Source organism: Episyrphus balteatus, chromosome 2 (genome assembly GCF_945859705.1).
Source record: "Episyrphus balteatus chromosome 2, idEpiBalt1.1, whole genome shotgun sequence".
NCBI classification, from domain to species: domain Eukaryota; kingdom Metazoa; phylum Arthropoda; class Insecta; order Diptera; family Syrphidae; genus Episyrphus; species Episyrphus balteatus.
In genome coordinates, this window is record NC_079135.1 from 64,360,184 (window position 1) to 64,381,304 (window position 21,121).

The following is a 21,121-nucleotide window of genomic DNA, read 5'->3' on the forward strand; positions in this document are numbered from 1 at the left end:
TGTCGATAGCAGGGGCCTGGCTGTTTACACCCCATGTGCAAATCGGTTGTTTAAGGTCATGAGCATGACGGAAATAAGGTGAAAGAATTGGAAGCTGGAATGTTTCTGTTAATTGAGTAAAACTTCAGTAACATTCCACTAAAAGAATTTGTATTTTTTTTTTTTTTTTTTTTTCAATTAAAATTGGGATTTTAAAAGCTTGTTGTTTATTCGAATTGATGTGCAAAGAATGTTTTGGAAATGTTTTGTTAGGTTTTTAATTTCTGTTTATTTTTTTGTTTGTCAAAAGCAGACTTTGGAAAAGTTTCTTTAGTTAAATCTAATGACTGCTGGAGCTTAGTCCAAATCGGTCTTCAAAAAAGTCAGATTATTTTTCAAACCGCATAAATTCATTTAGATGAATGAATTGAAAGTTTATCCAGTTGAGTTTATTCAGTTGAAAATTTTATTACCTACTCTGGTTAAAAATATGCTTCAGAAACTTCTTTATAATTAACCTTGTTTAAAAATGATGAATAACTACATCCATCTATACCTACAAAAATATGTTAACAGAGTAAGTAAACTTAAAGAATCCTTTGTTTTTAAATTTATTTATTGTGAGAGAAAACTTTTCGTTCCTCAAATTCGCAAAGGTACCTAATTGACTTTCTTATTTGGCAGTTTGAAAAACTTTCTTAGTCTCAACTATTAAAAGTCAATAATTAACTTTAAGAGTGAACATACATTTAAAGTTTCAGAGCTCATGGTCGACTAACATCTTTTTACGTTAATGAAAAGAACTCGTAATGATTAATTCATTTTGTAGTTTGAAAACTGTGCACACTTTACATTCTTAACTTTCATTGAAGACTGAAAATGAATAATATTAGCTGAGTTATTTTATATAGAAATTAATAGGAAAGTGTTCATAAGATTACGAAGATTATACGAAAGTTAATAAAGTCGACAGACACTTTTAATATGAGACATTACTTCTTTATCGTCTCATAGATTTTATGTGAAAATATTAAAAGACAAACCTGGAGTATTCATGGTTCTAAAAAACAACCTAAAACGTTTTGCATAATTATTTAAATTTTAAAATTATGGAAATACTTGATAACAGACATGACACTACTCGCAAGGCACTTCCATTGCTGCGCATGGTACTGATCCGAACCAAGCGTATGGAAAAAGAAGAGTTTTGACCAAATTTCAGAGCCTATTTAAATAAAGAATTTATTTATATGTTGGCAGAGCCTTCGGTTAAGGACTAGTCGGAAGACAATTGACATGGAGGATAGGATAAATGTAAGTTATCGAAGTTGTAATAACTCGATTTAAAAAAAACACAATTGATTCGGTTGACTAACAAAGAGTGACTTTATTTATTATTTTACCTTCTATTTATAACATATCATTCTTTTACAATATTTCCAAGTATGCAAAATTAACAAATAATTCTTTAACAATGTTTTTTAGTTTCCAAGAATGCAAAATTAACAAATAATTCTTTAACAATGTTTTTTAGTTTCCAAGAATGCAAAATTAACAAACAGATGAATTAATAAAATGTTGAATAATCTAAATGTTTGAATTTCTAGGAAAGTGGAAAGTTAACAAATAAAATATGATTTTCATAAATGCTGATTTGGCAAAGGTGGGTGTTTGTTTTGTTAGTAGCGGAAATTGGATGGGAATGTGAATGAATGGGAATGAGAATGGGAATGTGTCGTGTTAACTTGTATATCACAATTTTTGGTTTTAATATTGTTTTCAGAAAGAAGGTTACCATAATGCATATTTGTTGGAACAAAATATTTTTATAGATACTTTTCACGGTACGTGAAAATACAACGAAATTGTATTTCCTTTTTAAAATGGCAGCTGCTCTCGTTTAGGTCTATAATTATAAGAAAATAAAAACATGTTAAATTTCTTCCATCTCCTCTGCCATTCCGAAAAACTTTTTTACCTCAAATTCGAAAAAATAATGCATTCCGTAAATTCTCATTAAGCTACATATAAACTTTATTTTGATTCAAGAATTTTCAATTCAATGGTCAGTAAAAATAGCTCGTAGTCTTTAATAGTACAAGATATTGGTGGATATATGTATTTTCTATAAACGGTTCTGTAAAAATTAAACTTAATGTGGTGTCTAAGAATGGTGTCTCTACGTTCTACGAATGAGATTGACTACACTCTGCTTTACTTTTCATTTCAACAAACTCATTGATATCCCTGTAATAAAATTCATATTTGTTCTGATTTATTCAGAATTCAAAAAACTTTTATCCTCAGAGATTTGACTGACTATTTAACTGAATATTGAAAAATGGAATCCCACTACCCACTTTATGTATTTAAATTTCCGAACTTAAGCATTGATCAATCTTCAAAACAAAGCAGGGTACGGGGTGATTAAAAAAGTTCACCACACAAATGCTATAAGAGCTTAACAACTTATATTCCAAAATATCTTCAATTTATCTTCCTTATTTTTAAATAAATATAAGAAACCTTTCACTCTCTTTAACCACTAAAAGAAAAGCCCCTACTCAAACTTCTCAGTCCTATTTTTGAGAGCAAAAAGTACCTATAGCAAGCACTTACGTAGGCCCCAAATAAAATTGCTTTTGAAACTTTTTCTCTAACAAAAAATAAAAAAAAAGAAGCAAAACAAAAAACCCTACTTAAAACAAATGGCTTATTTACTTTCACTTAAAAGAGTAAAGTGCCTTTAAAAAATATTTTCTCAGAAATGCATTATTTCTCCTTAACCTCACTTTTCAAAATGAACTCTGCTACAATACTATTATGACCTGGCCACTTAGGGCAAACATAGTCTAAGAAATTAAGCGTGTAAGGTACCTCCGCATACATATAGACACACCTAGGTTGTAGCTGTGCAGCATTTCCCAACACCCTGTCATCCGTTAAATCCCTTTCCTAAATCTGGGCCTTCTTTTTGGGTAAGAAAAATTATTGCTCATAACTTTTCTTTGCTTGCAAAGTTTTTGCCACAAAAATTACTTTTTGATTTTATTTTTTATTGTGTTATTTTTCATTTCCTTGCTCTTTTCCCAGCCAAACAAAAATAAAGTTAGCGAGCTAAAGAACAAAACAAAAAAAAAATATATTCCCAACGAATAAAACTTAAAATTGAAAATGTTTTTTTATGACTTCATGTGCTGTTTTGTGTTTTGTAATCTTCTTTCAGAACTCGAGAACAACAGCTTTGTAGGAAGGGACATTTTTTCTTGCGGTCATCATATCTCATTCTATATCCGAAAGCCTTGAAGGCCATTTCTTGAGAAGAAGAAGACGAACGAAACGAAAGCAACGAAGACGCCAAATCGAAGAGCTATAATCAGACTTGTAACATGAAATCAATAATTCTGAGCGCTACTGTATTGGCATCGACATAACAACTGCACATTTAACAGCACAACGGTAGCTTACTTTTGTGCATTCAATTGACGGTTTTGAACGATAATGGCCATCACAGATGCTGTCAGTTTCTATAGTATCGGTGTGCTGCTAGCACTACGACCACACAGCCATTATTAATATCCGCCGCAGGACCAACTTTTCGTAGAATTAATTGAACTTGGTCTTTGATCGACGAGCACGACGGCAACCAAGTACACGAAGTCAAGGCAAAGTGCGGACGTTGGTAACACAGACCTCAACAAATCGAATTTATCCCCTCTAGTAAAACTTGTAAGGATAATGTCAGGAAGAGTCCAATAGAAGTCCAAACAAGAAGAACCAAAGAAAGACGGAAATCTAGGGTAGAGCAAGGCAATCATTTAATCATGAATAACATGAGTGAGAAACCCCCACCACCTCAACCGCCTCCACCGCCCTTACTGATGCAGCACACCCTCTCAATGCCACCCCCTCCTCCTTCACAAACAAACGATCAATACCAATATGAGCCAGCATATGTGACACTCGGAAAGTCTTCGAACAATAATGGCATCACGATGGCGACAGCAGCGACGCCAACGGTGGCGTCCACAACAACAATGACAATGACAATGACAACGTCTCCAAACGGTGACGAAGTTTCCAATTTGCTTAAGTATCAAAGTGGAATCGGTCTTGGCAGCGGAATAGTCGGTGTAACATCGGGTTTACCAGATGGCAATGTCCTTATCCTTGGCAAAAGCATGAACAATGCGAATTCGTCAATAGTCATGGGTGCCAGTGGTGGTGGGGGTGGTATCGGTGGAATGGGTCACATGAGTTCTGGTGGAATTAGCGGTGGAAACATTGGAACAAGCAACACAAGTTGTAACAAAAACTCGTCTGGTGGTGTTGTTGGCGGTGGCAGTAGTCGCAAAGCGAAACGGAAATGTTGTTCCTGCTTTGGAAGACCGTCAACGACGAAGCCCATGTCATTTTGGACGGGCTTAATAACAAATTTGGGAATTTGTACATTACTCTTAGCGTATACACTTTTAGGTAAGTGCACAGTTGTTGTTCATCTTGTTGTGTGTGTACATGCTCTTGATGCATTTTGTGTGTGGCTTCCGTTTGTTTTTGTTTTCCATTTAAGTTCCCTTAGCTAGTAAGAAGATTTGGATGTCGATTTAGTGTGTGTGTTTTGTGGAAACTTTTGAAGCTAAAGTTAGAAGAAAATCCTATACTACCATTCCCATTCCGTACACATAATGGGCGTTGGGAATGGAATACAAAAACTTTCTCTTATCCTCAAGGATATTGATGAAGCGGTGTTGAAAGTTTTCCTCTGTTTTCTTCGGAATAGTTTTCAAGCGATAGTAATGGGATTTGGGAACAGCAGATGACTTTTTTTTCGCAAAGTGGATATAAAAACTCCAAGCACACACTAACTCACACTATCTTGATGACAGAGTGGTTGATAAACAACATATTAAATGGAAACAAACAGTTTTCCGGGTCATGAGTTAGTGTGTTTTCTCAGTTGTAAGATAAAACATTTTTGACATTCTGACGTTGTACATATATGATATGTGTAGTTAGGGTCCTTGTATGATCAATGTGACAAAAAGAAATTGTTTTCTGTCAAAATAAAATATTTCTGCCAAGGGTGTCATCGATATTAGAACTGAAAAAGATTTGTATGTTTATTTTTTAAGATCAGCTTTGGTATCGCCTAGTAATAGTTGGAAGTCAAAATAATGACTTTCTATAGAGAAATCCCATTACTATTAGTGATTGAATAGTTTGTTTAGGCGGTCACTGTAGAAACGCTTTACCATATTGAGCTAAAGACAGTTTAATTTTACTTGTTTTGCAGCGTTGGAGCAAAAATTTACCTTTTGAAAAGAAGTGTCAAGTGTCGTGCTTACAATTAGCACCATGTCGCCATTTTAAAACAGTGATGACACAATCGCCATCTCCGAGATTGACAATCGGCTGTCGTTTCACCTTTAGAGTTAGCAGTAGTTAAGAATTTGAAAACACGCAACACGTGGCAAGTTGCATGTGGCATGCGTGGCAGGTACCATGTGAAATGCAACATGTTGCAAGGGCATATTGCATTTAACACAAGGCATGTTGCATTCAGCATTCAGAATGCAACATGTGGAAGTGCATGTGGCAAGTTGCATGTAGCAAGTTGCATGTGGCAAGTTTCATGTAGCAAGCTGCATGTGGTAAGTTGCATGTGACAAGTTGCATGTGGCAAGTTAGTATGTGGAATGCAACATGTTGCAAGGGCATATTGCATGTGGCAATTAACACGAGGCATGTTGCATTCAGCATTGAGCATGCAACATGTGGAAGTGCATGTGGCAAGTTGCATGTGGCTATTTGCATGTGGCATGTTTCAGTCAAGTGTCAAGTTGCATGTGGTTAGTTGCATGTGACAAGTTGCATGTGGCAAGTTGAATTCGGCATGTTGCATGTGGCAAGTTGCATGTAGAAAGTTGCATGTAACAAGTTGCATGTCGCATGTTATTATTCCTTTTCCGGTGTTTGTAAAAGAATGAAAAGCTGTGAGTGAGAAGTATAACTTGAATCGCGTTTGCATCGCACACACACGCTTTTTTAAATGAAAGATGACTGTTAGTGGTTTTGAAAACCACAGGTCTTCCCGTCTTATTTCAATGAGCTAAAAGATTATATTGGTGATATCAGAGTTCTTTCAGTTCAAAGCTTAGACTTTTCGTCATGCCTAATTAATTTCATTTCAATCATTTCAAAGTGTAGGGTAAAAGCGGGTGAGATGGCATACCTTTTTTGTTTTTGTAATATTTTACAAAGTAAACCACATTTCATATTTCTAACAATGCAAAAATGTTCTATATTCAATATCCAACGTATTATTTGGTTTACAGAATTTTATATTTTAAATTTATATTTTTAAAATAATATAGAAAAAAAGTTTAAAAAAAACCATCTCCCCCTATAGGGTGGGTGAGATGGCGCATGATTTTGTTTTAGGTTTCTATTGCCAAATTTATTGCACAAATGGTTGAACGATTTGAAGGAGTCAAGCACCAATGCATGCCATATAATAGATTGCAACTAGTCGTCTTTTTTATAAAATTTGAGCTTGGCTGAATTATTTAAAAAAATATTTTGAGGGTGATATGGCACATGCTAACACTATACTCAATTGAAAAATTCTTGTACGGAATGCGCCATTTCACCTGCAAAAAACTGCGCCATCTCACCTTTTTTCGCATAATTCCTATTCGTAAGCACCCATTAAAAGCAGATAGAACTAGAGCTCGGATTTCACGCGCAATCTATAACTTATACTCTCTTGTTTGTATTGGTGTATCAAGGGCATCTAAGATCCCAACGACTCACAAAATATCGGAACAAAAAAAAAGAGCGAAAAAGAAAAATTCGAAAAAAATCATCACATGATTTGCTTTGAAACTTTTTTTATTTTTTGTATCAAAGACAAAGAAACGAATACTGGCTACTTCGATTTAAAATATTTAAAGAAAGCTAAAAATATTTTTCATACATTTTTAGAGCAATAAATGTAAAAGATATTTAAAGTGCGCCATCTCCCCCGCCGCGCCATCTCACCCGCTTTTACCCTATACAAATTTAATTATTTATCAATTACGTACGTATCAATTTCGATTTAAATAAAAAAATAATTTAAATTCTATTTAAAAATAAATTTTAATTTACATTAACCCTTTACATTTTAAGTTGTGTTTATTTCCCTGAGTGAGGACCAGGGTTCAGACAGTATGACATTTTCTGACAGTTTAATTTTGAAATCTACTTCCGAAATTTTGGATCTACTTCACTTTTTTTTCCAATTTGCTTCGAAATTTTGAAACTGAAGTCTGAACCCTTGTGAGGACATTTTCAATACATATTATAGCTAAAGCTAACTGCATTTTTAATTAATAAATCTCGTAAACGACTTCAGGGCCCGTTTTGGGGGGGGGGGGCGTCGCCCAGGGGCGCAAGAATTGAGGGGCGCCAAAGGCGCCCAGAACTTCTACAAAAGTCTATATAAATAGCTAAGTCTTTGCAATCGATGTTTTATTTATTTTTTTCTATTTTACTTTTTCTTATTTTTCGTCCTAAACTTTTTGACGCTCCCAAATTTTAGGTTAATTTGTTTTGCTTCCGGAAAGACAATGGTGTCCAAAATATTTGTTCATCTAGGAAGAACCAGGCCCCCAAATTTTGTTTGAAAGACTAATATTCCTCCAACCAATTTAATTTTTGCAAAGGCGCCCCTATATTTAAATCACTAAATCAAAGCTGATCATATGGAGATGGGGTGTGTTTCTTTATTTTTTTCTGGATATGGAAAAGAATACACCGACTCGACTAGACAAAATAGTTTATGAAGAATATCCAGACTGTAGTGAATAAAAAAACAAAACTGGACCGAAAAGAATATTAATCAGCTCATTCGTTCAGTCATATTTTTTGTGCCAAAACAAAATTAATATGTATTCACGAAATGGGTTATTTGTAAAATATTGTAGATACTTCAAAGAATAAAATAGACGAAGATTTAAATAGTTGCGAATAGGTGCAATTTTCATTTATTTCAAACTAGACGCGAGAACTGCTCCCGAGCTCATTTTCCAATTCTTGAAAAATTGACATCTACTCTTTTTCTCATAAAAAATACGTTTGTGTGAGAGAATTAAAAAATCCTCATATATATGTAGGTATGTCGTTTTCGATTGGCCGTCCGGAAGCGTTCGGAATCATTCAGAAGCCTGATGAAAGCGTTTATTTATTCGCGCGAAAATGCTTCTCTTCTCTCTTCTTGATTTGAAAACAGAATTTACTCAAAATCACTGATATTTACATAATATGTCGTTTTCGATTGGTTCCACTCAAGAATTTTCACTCATTCAGAAATCCAATAAAACAGTTTTAATGGCTTCCACTCATTTCTGAAATTTTATATCTGTACCTATTGGTGAATAATCAAACAAATTTTTTTAATTTTCTGCTAGGAAATTCGGTTTGACGTTTAATTATTTAAATATTAGCTGTGTTTTATTTTCCTCGTGATCCAGATCAGATCATTTGCGATTTATTTGCGAAACAATAAAACAACAAAATCCTGCTTTTGTTGTAAAGCTAATAAAAACAATAATCTGATCCGGATCACGAGGAAAATAAAACACAGCTATTATTGATTTTGAGTGAATTCTGTTTTGAAATCAAGAAGAGAATTTTTATTCTGAGAAGCTTTCTGTCTGTCATGTTCGTCCGAATAAAAAAGCCAATCGAAAACGACATTAAATAATTAAACGTCAAACAAATTCTCCTAGTGAAAAAACAAAAAAAAATTAATTGAGTTTTCACCAATACATTTACATATGTATTAAATTTCAGAATTGATTGGAAGCGATTTAAGTTTTTTTATTGGATTTCAGAATGAGTGAATCATTGAATCGAAAACGACATTAGTGTAGTTGAAAAAGTTTTTGGAAAAATATTGTTCAAATAAAACCAACTGTACAACCAACAAAAACACCAGAGATAAAGGTAAACTTGTCAATTGAGCATAAGTAACATGAATATATAATTTTTTTTAAGTTAAACTAATGTAGGTACTTTAATAAAATGTACTTTGTTACATAAATGTATTAACAAGTATGAGAGGTAGAACAATTTGCTATTGCTTTTTTTCGTGATTTCGTGGGTGGGTTTTTCCACACAATCTTTAATAAAAGGTTTTAATCTAAAAAATGGCATTCCAAACTTTTCTAAAATCAAACATTTTTTCGGTAACTTTTTTAATTGAAAAATAGGCTATTTTTTCAAATAAAATTCGTCAAAAATCATTAACTTTTTGCTCAAAAATCATTTTTAATAGATAGAAAACATAACAAAGTAATTTTTAACCATTTTTGTAAAAGATAAAAGTAAAAAATAAAAAATCGTATTTTTGCATTTTTTTCAATATTTTTGAGGTTATATAAAAAAATGGTTTGAGTAAAAAAGTTGTAGACATTTATACTATCTACAACTTTTGCATTTAACTTTTTTCGATAGAAGGTCTACTTTTGACAGGATTACGATTCCTGACCACGATTTTTGACACCCACCCCACTTTTTCGCCCACCCAGCCCCTTTCCCTCAATTTGTTTGTTTCATTTTTCCCCTTTAATATACCATCTATCCAAATTTTTCCACCACCCTTATGCTGCTAATAGTTTTTTCAACTTTTGCCCTTTGAAAACCGGATTGGCACTAGTCTAGTATGGGTATATTTCTAAAATCTTCCTCGTCTGTGTATAGGTTTGTGCTTATGTATTTCAGTTTAATACAGTCTTTGTATTTTAAAACTTTAAACAACCACATTTCATTATGAACTATTTAGAACTTAATTTCTACAAAAAAAAACTGTCCTCATAGAAACAAAGATAAAGGAAAGAGACAATACCAAAAACAAAACCTACCCAATAAACCTACTTCCTTAAAAAAAATTAAGGTCATTTCAACTTTTAACTTAACGGATCAACACTTTAAGTTTCGAATCTCTTCACGGTTTGTTAAATTTGTCCATTTAAAAAAAGTTATCAGCAAATAATAAATATCAATTTATCAACAAAAGAACTCAATCGTTCTTGAAACTTTTTAATGTTTCTTTTTACTTTGTTCCGATGAACATGTCCTTGATAGAAAATTGTATAACCTCCTGAAATTGTTTCAGGGGAATTTCAGGAATATCTGTTAACGTGTTTTTCTAAGGTTCACTTGCTAAACATTTCAGTGGGTATCTTCTTAAAATAAACTACAAATCATCTTCATTTATTGAGGGACTGCATCGTTCATCAATAAGTGCTTAGACAAATAATTGTAAATCAGTTTAAACTAAAGGAGAAAAACTATTGTCATCATTAGATGGACATTATCGTCAGGAATGGGTTAAGGGAGATTCTCATGTTTCACTATAGTCACTATAGAAACATTTAATATAACTAATTGCTTGTATATTATTGAATTATTGTAGGTATTTGAAAATGTGACAATTTGCAGGGAACACATCGAAGCGTGCCAAGTGAGGTTTCTTATGAAATTTTGCTTTTTTCTAGAAGGTTTATTTTGGTCTTAGCTTTCGAAGGAAACGCTTACAAACATCAACCATTTCCTAGTCAAAAATTATGTATAAATACTCCCTCCAACCAGCATCTTCTTGTTTTAGGCTGTAATATCAGTCATCAAACCAAAAACCATACTTTTGACTTTAACTATCATTATCTCAACAACGAATTACTTTACAGAAAATGTTTGACTTTTATATGCCCTCTCACTATGGGATTTGTTGCGATTAAGGGAAATGAGTGAGAGTGCTTCCATCAATTTCCCATCACTAAAAATACTGTTAAATAATTTGTCTGAGTCAAAACCTACATAATTACATTGGAATATGTAGATTATTTTAAAGTTATTTTATTTTTAAGTTGAATTATTAGTGGAACCCTTTTAAGCCTTTTTGAAATTATATACACACAAATAAAGTTAATCTCATGTTTTAGAATTCAAACCGTTTGAGCTACATATGTACGTAGGTATATGAGGTGGACATATTCACTAAACTCAATTCCAAATAAAAACTTTGTGTCTTTATAAGATAATAACGGGAACCATGAGCCACAAAATACAGGCATTTCCTTTATGTTTTGGTTTCTTCTTTTCATTGGTTGGTGAGCCCTTATAACAGAATTTCTGTTACCGTTTCATTTTCATTGCATCGAAGGCTAAAGTACTAGCACTCCGGTTCAATGTTTCTATCCATAAAATGCCAACAGCAGACTTCCTACTTCCTATTGGAAAAGAGATCTTCAGAACTTTATAGTTTTGAACAGTTAGGTTATTTCTTGAAAAAAATCCAATTTTTAATAAAATATCGAAAAAAATTGCAATTTATTAGTTTTCATTTGATAAGTTAAATTAATTAAATAAGTTCCATTAAATGATGAGAGTTCGTCAATCATAAAAGTAAGTTTCCCTTAAAAATATCTGCATGAGATATGAGAATTATTCTATTTTTAATTAATATGAATATTACGAGATTTGCAAACAGAACAGCTATGCAAAAATGAGAATAAAGTTGCAATTCAAAACTTTGGGATGAAAGAGCCCTTCCAAATCTTAACCCTCAGCAGTGCACCTAATCTTATTCAATGAGTCTTAAACACTTAGATTATTTATTGGAAAAATTTCCAATTTTCAACAAAATCCCGAATAAATTGCAATTTAATTGCCTTTTTTTTATTACAGAAGTTGGTTTAATCTAAAATTTTTTATTAAAAGGATGGTGCTGAAAAATGTTTGGGTACGAAATGTTTTGGCCAGTGATATTTTGCTGGGTATTATAACTTCTTGGAAAAACAAGTCCAATGTTCTCCATGGAAATACTGCATTAAAAATGCACAATCTACCTCTATTCTAGTGAAGTGGAGTGTACAGCGTTTGGTGAAGTGAAACAATGCACACTCAATACTCATACACCCTTCCCTCAGGCCTCGTAATGCATATAGAGAGCCAGGATTTAATGGATGCAATTTCTTTTCAGGATTTTAGTGTCTCGCACATTATTTTATCCTTCCTGCCTGGATGATTCTACTACCACGTAGCATGGTTTATTTATTTTTTTTTTCTTTTCTTGCAGGTTCATTCATATTCCTGACCATCGAGAACGAAGACTATTCACTGTTACATCATCAACAGAGGACACTGGCGTCAACCAAGCGGCAGAGTGGCAGCAATAGCCTTCCACCACAGCGACGTGTCGATAACTCCAGTATCGCTGGCAGCAGTAGTAGTAGTGGTAGTGTTAGTGTTAGCAATAGCGGTTTACTTTTGAATGGAATAAGTGATCCGCAATCAGCGATAGAGGCGGACACATATGAAGTCCGACAACGGACCATCGAGAATATCTGGGACATAACAGTCTCCTTGAATATCCTTTACAAGGAAAACTGGACAAAGTATGTAGCAATGTATATGTATATCAACACACCTATACACATAGATACACTAAGCTCAGCTCATATAGAAGGATAAGAACTTTCAACTTTATTTGATTTGTTTTAAATTTCCATTATTTTCAGATTAGCAGCTTTGGAAATTGCAAAATTTCAAGACCAATTAATAAAGAGACTGAGCGAGGACGTAACCTTATCAAAACTAGATGGTAGTAGTCCAGCTACGGAGGCGGTACTATTGTTGTCACACGCCAACGATGGCCAAAAGTATGAGTGGAATTTTGCAAAAGCGTTTTTATACTCGCTTACAGTGTTAACGACCATTGGTAAGTTGATTCTGTGTGAAATGACAGTAATGTAAACGTTGGGTGAAGGCCACATCTGGTATAGCTTAACATTGTGTCGTAACAAGAACTAACGTTGTTGGCTTTAAAGACAGATAGTACTCGACTATTCGTTGATGAATGGAGTGGATTACTTTTGAGGTTTGGTTGGTGTTGGTGCCTTTTGTGTGAATTCAAACACTTTACTTTGTGCCAATTTGTGTAAGGGGGCGACGTTTTTAGCCCCGTGAATGGATTGACAAAGCAACATGACACATGACTGGGAGCAACGTATGTGATAAAATTATGTGGTGAATGAGAGAAATTTAAAACAAAGAACTTAGAAAGTAAAGGAATATGCGCTTAAATAATGTTTTATACTCTTTTCCCACTTGACGATTAAATGGGTTTTCCAACCAAAATCCATTTATCACTAAAGCAACTACATACGTTTCTTTATTCCAAATTAAGCTTTTTAACACACGCCTTGTCAGTAAAATGGCATAATTAAATACCCTTTAAAAGAGGGAAATGAAGATAAGCTGAAACATTAAAGTAATCCTTAGTTCAAAATATCATTCATTAAATATGTATTATTCATTTAAATCCCTCGAATATTAGGGCTTAAACGGCAATTTCAGTTTCAAAACAAACAGCTGAAAAGTCAAATGTATCTAGCGTTAATGATGAATTTAGGGAAGTTTGAGAATTGTTAACGAGTTTAAAATTGTTTTTTTTTAGTTTTCGCACTGGTTTTCCTAAAATTAAAATAAAATTTAAGATTTTAAGAACTTTTGAAGGATTCTTTTCTTTGTTTTCAGCATCAATTATATGGAGCTCCATGTTTTTCTATTTTATATAAATGGCCAAATATTTCATAAAAAGCAATAATTAATAGGATTAAGCAATAAGGATTTAATTTGGTAGATAAATTAATGCGCAACAGAAAAGTTTTTTCAATAGAACAAAACAGTACGCATACGCCATAGTGAACTACTCCAAAAATGGATTATACGTAATACAAGATGTACCGTAATAAGGCAAGGGAAATTTAAGGGGTGGTTTTTGGGTATATTCTAAGAAAGAAATTGCTCTTCAGTAAGTATTTATCTCCAATTTTGGTATAACTAGCGGTGATGTATAAAAACGCTTCCTTTTGTATACCTTGACGCTAATTTTTCAGATTAGCTATTTTTTTTATTTCGAAGGTAGTTTTCTTTGAAAAATAACAAAATTTATTTTTGTTGTTAATATATTTTGTATTTAAAGTGCAGTTATAGAACGTGATCTTTTCGTTTTAGGGTTTGGTGAACCCAAATCCAAGATTTAGCGAAGTAAATTTAGAATAAGGTACACTTTGAGAGTTTGAGATATTATGAGACTTATACGTTTTTCAAAATGGCAAGACCTAACATTACACAGCCTTTAAAAATTCTTCTACCAATACAATAAATCTTTTTGTGAGGTTTTTTTGTATGTTCCTAAAAAAAAAAAAAGACTTTTTCTATATGGTGAAAGCTTTGTTACATGTCTTGTTGATATTCTTAAAACTTAAACATTATATTTTTGCGGGTTTTCAAAAGATATGTCTTACAGATGCAGAGATAATACATCTTCTTCAAAGGGAAATAAACGACAAAAAAGTACTCCTTTTTCCGTTGAACTCACAATGAACCAAATTTGGTTGTAGACGTAGAGTCAATGGAAAAGTGAGTAAATTTGTTTTGACAAATATATTGTTCTGTTCAAAAAGTTATTTTAAAGTAATGAAACAAATTTTTCATTTTTTAGTACTTCAAGAAAATTTTGTGATTTCAATTCGAAAAATGTGAAATATTGGATTTCAAAGATTTAAAAAAAAAAATTCGTCAGTACGACACAGAGCTATAATATTCCCAATCTTAAACAGGGTCTAAGTTGCGTTCATCAAATCATCATAGTAGTAATAAAAGGCAACCAACGTATTTACATACCTTAAGTCCTTATATCTTCAAAGAACAGATGTGATCATTATGTATTCTTTAAAATAAAATTCAAACAAAAAAAAATCGAAAAATTAAGTTGGCGTTATTAAGTTAAAACAATTAAATTAAGTGCAAAAAGCTCTCCCAGGCACCAAACAAAATAAAAATGAATTTTCGTATTTGTGAAAAAACGTCATTACCATATTCTTTAAAACAAATAAAAGGTTGACACCCCAAACCTACTTTTCCTTACCATACCTTACCTTAGCTTACCTCACCAACCTGCAATCAAATTTCGCTTAGAAAACAAAATAAAAAAATAAATTCCCATGCTACTATATACTTACACCATCAAGAATGTTGGTAGGTACTGCCACCATAAACTTACTTTATTGAGCACATGTAGAGAAAATTTTTGAAAATCCATTAGAATCGACCCACTAATCGAATTTTACTTTAGGAAACCCAAACCAAACTCAAAATACAGCAACCGCTCTTTATCTTTATTACCTTCCATTACCGTGGCATGCCAATAAAATTAGCTAAAATAAATTCCATTCAATCCGAGATTCAGCGTCTACACATTGCAACACATACATAGTATCAGAGATTTAGAAGAGACAAAGTGAATTTTCATGCCAACACAACAAAAACAACAACAACAACTTAAATATTTCAAAAATAAATTTTCTACTTTTTCGAATTGAAAGTTGGAGGTGGGAGTCATGATGGTTTCGTCTCCACCCCTTGTTTGAAAATGTGTGTTTTTTGCGCAAATCCCATTAGCTGCTATTGTACTTTTCCTCTTTTCTTTCTTTTCGTCTTTTCTAGGATATGGTAACATTGCGCCAAAAACGACGCTGGGTCGTTTAGTAACATTAGCATACGCTATCCTGGGCATACCTCTGACTCTTGTATACCTCTCGAGCACGGGTGGTGTCCTGGCGAAAGTAGCTAGAGAAGTATTTTCTCGAGCCCTATGCTGCTGCCTGTGTTCGAACTGTGGCTACTGCTGCTACGACGAGAAGCGGATGGCAGAAAAGGAGCGCCGTATGAAACGGAAGCGCCAACAAGAGGAAATGCGCGCCCAGCAAAGTGCCATGAATGAACCATTCTACGTGCGACCAGGTTCACTGCACAACAATTTCCACTCGCCAGAAAAACAACAGCACGTAGTTGGTCATCATAATAACATGCTGCCAGACGTTGACTCACTTAGTGCTTCGGATTCTCGAGGTTCCATGCATGGTCTTAGCATATTGGCTCCTATCCTGTTATGCCTGTGCATGATGATCATCTACATAATGTTTGGGGCGGTGGTGCTTTATCGGCTAGAGAATTGGCCCATTCTCGATGGGGTTTACTTTTGTTTTATGAGCTTATCGACAATTGGATTCGGAGACTTGGTGCCTGGCCTCAAGAAGGAGTCAACAACAACGACATGGTTCTGTTCGGTGTACATAATGTCAGGGATGGCTTTGACGGCGATGTGCTTTAATGTGTTGCACGAGGAGATTGTGCACCGAATCAAGGTGGTAGTTGAATTCAACAAGAACTCTACGCTTGAAAACGAAGATGGAACCACGACGCAAGGCTTCTACATGCCACCCTGACATTACGCAAAAAACACGAATCTCTATCATAGAAATCCCACCGAGGAAACTCTGGTGTCAGGTTTGTTTCATCTTCATGAAAATTTTCCCTATCATAATTTTGAATCTTTCCAAAATTGATGTTCCGTTTTAGGTACACCAACCTCAATTGTGTTCAGCCAAGATCCAGACATGGGGCAAATACACAGTCTAAAGGACTATGTGAATCACGAGTTAGTGCCAATTATGACAATGGATCCGAATAGTGCGCCCAGCAATACAACACATCTGCTCAAGAGTAATGTTGTCTCGTTACCCCTGAACAATCTTATCTCACAAACAGCAATGTCTGTGGGGATAGGTGGCAGTGGTGGTGGTGGTGTTCAACAAAGTTCTCAACTAATGGATAGTTTGCCACCACCTTCACAAGCATCGACAGAGCCCCTGCAGCCACAACAACAACAACAACAGCAGCAACAACAACAGGTGCAATTGACTCTAACTGGAGTGTATACGTTAGCTGAAGAGCCAGAGCTGGAGGCTGAAGAGGAAGATGATGATGGGCAGGATCAAGATGAAGCCACTTAAATGTTACTAGGGGTTGGGATTGAAGTCAATCAGTGTACCTAGTTATAGAAGTGCAGATATCTTTATCTGTCTATATGCTTTGGTGCGTAAGACGATGGCTTTTCGACAGTTGAAATTAAATTTTATATAGGTTGTTATGCTTTTGTAGATGGATACTCAAATTGATGTGTACTTTGGATACATAGATTTAATTATTATTTGAAAGTTTAGATTATAATCAACAATATTAAGAACATATCTCGATTTTTTTTTTAAATAACGAATGGTTAAAGGCAAGTAAAGTTATCAATATTAAGAGAATTAACCCATTTTTTTGGTGATTACATAACCTTGCGACCCTTGTTTACCGGAACTGGTAGCACATGTTAAAATTTGTTTGTCTAAGTAAAGCATGCATTTGGTTTATTTATTAGGACGTTTTTGCCAAAACTAAGCGATATCCATCCATTTTTTTTTCAAAATTTGAATTTTATAACTAAATTATGTAAGAAACACTCAAGCTTATGGTTTCAAGTTTAGAATCCAAGTTGATTAAAAAGAAACTGATTTTTCCTAATGAATAAGATTTAGTGAATTGATTGTGGCCCTTTTTGAAATACTCGATTATAATACTCGATTATAATTATATATAATTAATAGTTACTTTTCCCAAAACATCTTAAACTAACACATGCTTTAATGTGAACCAATCCTTATGTAAGCACCAGTGTTGGGAAAATACAATTAAAGAATGTTTTAAATGTTGTCTATATATTCTCCTACACCTGGCTTTAAAAAAAAATCGAAAATGTATGAGGTTTTTGTATAATCTTCGAAACCCCGCCGTATAATATAAACCAGTGTCAAACAATACTAAGTTTGTTCAGGGTGCTGTTCTATAATAAAAGTTGCAAATTGAGCTTATTAAAATTTCGACCTGTTAATATTTAGCAAAATGGCGTACGATAAAAAAATGTTTTGATAAATAAATTATTCCAAACTATTAAAAAATGTTTAAGTGAAAAATTATAAAAAACAAAGACTAATATTATAGAAACGGAAAGCAAAATACTAGTTTAAAGTAGGAGTTGGGGAGAGTACGATAATTTAGGCGACAAGAATTGATAACGTTTTTTGTAGAGGAGTTCAATACAATAATTTTTACTATGGGAGGGAAGGGTCTATCTCCCCCGTTTAGGCGGGAGGGGCAATTTTCTAAAATATGACGTAAAAAAAAAATTATTAAAAAACAACGGCAACACGTACAGTTATGAATGATAACTTTTTCAAAAGAATTGTACACTTAATTCTAGTTTTTAAACCAAATTATTTTAATTAATTGTTCTCGAAATAATCAATTTCAAAGTCAAAATTTGAGTAAAAAAGTTTTAAAAAACACATTAAATGCAATTTTTACCAAGACTGTGAATTTAAATATGAAATTTATCAATGAAATAAATTACCTCAATCAATTTCTAATCAAATACTGAAAACCATATGCTTCTATGCCTTCTAGTTTTTGAGAAAATTGAAAATTAAAATACTACCTTTTTATCAGATTTGTATTTTTTAGCTGTTTTCGTATTTACATAAACAGAATGCTTGCAAGCAGTATGCCCTCTTGCAATCCCCTTGCTTGGGCTTACTATTATAGGATTTGGGGTGGGTGTGAGTTTGGGTGTAGCTAATTTTCTTCAGAATTTAAAAGTTTTTTTCGAATTCAAAAGAATCCCATATCCTATAGTGTGCCCAAGCAGGGGGGTTGCAGGGGAGCAGCATGCCCCCCTTACCCATCTCACTTTGATACACCTTGAACTTCATAACTTTACCATTTTTATTTACCATTTTTATAAAAAAATCGCGAGATTCTTAGGACCAATTTCAAATGGCCTAGGAGAAGCAACGAAGTTGTCTGAGCGGGACAGAGGACCCAAAAACTAAGTTAAAAAGATATTAATATTGGCGAAAATAGTCAAGAAAATGAAAATCTGATGAAAGGTAATTTTCTTATTTTCAATTTTCTCGGAAACTATAAGACATAGCACCATATGGTTTTCAGTATTTGATTAGAAATTAATTGAGGCAGTTAATTTCAGTTCATTTCACAAAATAATAAAACGATGAGTTACCTACATTATGTTTATGTATCCGAATTCGGTTTAACTAAATTCTTAAAAAAATATACTTAAAGTAGTCGATATGTGGCTATAAAACAAAAGCACACAATTTAGAAATCATAATATCTATACACATGAACTTTTCGTCATATCCCTGCCATTCACCGCGCCACTTAACTCTTAAGGGATCCTTTTAGTAGCAAATATCCATTGATATCAGTCAATCGATTCACAAAATAAATTACCGTATATATATTTGAGTTTATCCCTTGAGCACAATTTTATCTTTTTACCCACATTCATTCATTCGTTCAAACAACCATTCAAGAAACAAGGAAGAAAAAACCACAGGCAAAAAACGACCGCCTTCCATATCTACAATGGTTTGGTTACGAAAAAAAAAAAAAAAAACAGATATAACTTCTAATTTATTCTGGAATTTTGAAGCCCCAAACGTTCAATGATTGTTTTTTCTCAATATATCTCTTAAGTCATTTATTAAAAAAAAAAGGTTCGTAGTGAAAGTTGAAAGGAGAACATTACCTATTTCTGTACCTCAATTTTTCACGCCCAAGGATAAAAAAAAACATCTAATACAATAGTTCAAACAATAAAACAGATTTTTAAAAAAATGTGGTGATGGTTGATTTTTACTTTAAATTCCTTTTGTGAGAAATAAATAAGATTTGTTTATTTTTGTTTTAGTAGACAGAAGATTTTGCCGAAAAATGTCCTCCGTTTTTAGGAAATAGCATAAAAAAAGGAAAATTTGAAAAAAAAATAACAAGGTAAATGCTTACCTATATAGCTAGAAGGGAAAAATGAAATTATCCATTTGAAATTTTCTGACCACAAAACTCATAATTTAAGTGTATATTGCGAGTAGATGGCATCAATTAAACGTAAATCGTCTAATGCGAAAATTACACACGCAATTTATTTACTAACTTAAGCATTTCATTAAGAAACTTTTAGTAATGTTTAAACTTTTAGTAATGAAAAACTTACGCAAATCTTACTAAATTTCTACTTTTGTGGTTTTTAAATTTGTATTTTTTAATATTTCTTTCAACTGTTATTTTGTTTATAGTGTTAATATTCTTGTGCCAATCGTAAGTAAAGGGGTAAAGCTTACGAGCGTAAAGCTTTAAACTTAACTTGTTCGTATAGATGATCTCTCTAAGGGCATTTCCATTGTTACGGGTGTGGCGTTAGAAAATCGATTAAGTCGGCTTCGGTGACTTTAAGAAGACATATTGTATATTTTTGAATGAAAAGGAGATTTAAATACTTTGCCAGTAAGCTTATATTTCACAGAAATTAATTTAAAAAATTATTATTTTTTTAAAACATATAAATTATAAACATTAAAGAAAAAATCGATAACATTAAATTTCGAATATTTAAGCACTATTTACGTAGATACATAATAAATAATTTATTAGGGTCAGAATCATTTTTTTGAGCAAATTATTTAAATTTTGGATAAAAATGCGCGTCTAACGCCATACAGTCTATTCTAGGGTTTTTAAAATAATGCTTGATTAAAAAACTTTTAGAATGTTAATTTTTCCCATATTTTACTAAAAAAAATCCTCATTTTTTTAAATTTTTAGATTGAGGTATGTATACAAAAAAAAATTAACCTAATATGAAATTATTTAAGTAAAAAGTATGAGTATTTGAACACCATCATTAATTTTCTTTTACCTTTTGGCTATTGGTGCGGTCAACCTCTAAGTAGTGTAGAGGAGAGAATAGGGGAAGTTTGCTTCTTCTCCTTTCTCCATTCTTATAAAGTTGGAAAATCGTAGTAAGGTTGCCTTGCTAGTCAGACGTGCAAAATCTTTGCTGTTATATCCAATCTCTTCATTTTCGTAAAACGATTTCCAATAATACATGAATTATTCTCGTTATCTTTTATTTTGTAATAAACTGATTATTTTGTAAAACCGAACAAGAAGATTATTTGTCTAATCGTAAAAGTAGTATTTTTTACCACGCTGAAAAATCAACTCGTTTCTTTTCGAGTGGATGGATAGGTTCAATTGTTTAATCTTAATTATGTATTTGACCCAGAACCACATTCGAAATCTTTCTCCTTTGTACTATTCAAAACTTTCCGCAGCGTTTAATACAATA

At 32.9% G+C, this 21,121-nt stretch overlaps 1 protein-coding gene across 1 annotated transcript; it reads left to right on the top strand.

Annotated features, from left to right (window-relative positions):
* The first annotated feature begins 3,202 nt into the window (after nt 1-3,202).
* Nucleotides 3,203-19,425, top strand: LOC129912104 (uncharacterized). The gene is made up of 5 exons (XM_055990213.1): nt 3,203-4,455; nt 12,101-12,419; nt 12,543-12,742; nt 15,535-16,377; nt 16,450-19,425. Exons 1-4 carry the CDS (start codon nt 3,804-3,806, stop codon nt 16,314-16,316), a joined length of 1,953 nt encoding a protein of 650 aa, XP_055846188.1. The 5' UTR covers nt 3,203-3,803; the 3' UTR covers nt 16,317-16,377; nt 16,450-19,425.
* The last annotated feature ends 1,696 nt before the right edge of the window (nt 19,426-21,121 follow it).

Excerpts from the sequence above, each read along its gene's own strand:
- LOC129912104 (XM_055990213.1), top strand. The coding sequence starts at position 3,804 with ATGAATAACATGAGTGAGAAACCCCCACCACCTCAACCGCCTCCACCG. Across the intron at positions 4,456-12,100 it reads CTTAGCGTATACACTTTTAG|GTTCATTCATATTCCTGACC; the intron begins GTAAGTGCACAG and ends CTTTTCTTGCAG. Across the intron at positions 12,420-12,542 it reads TACAAGGAAAACTGGACAAA|ATTAGCAGCTTTGGAAATTG; the intron begins GTATGTAGCAAT and ends CATTATTTTCAG.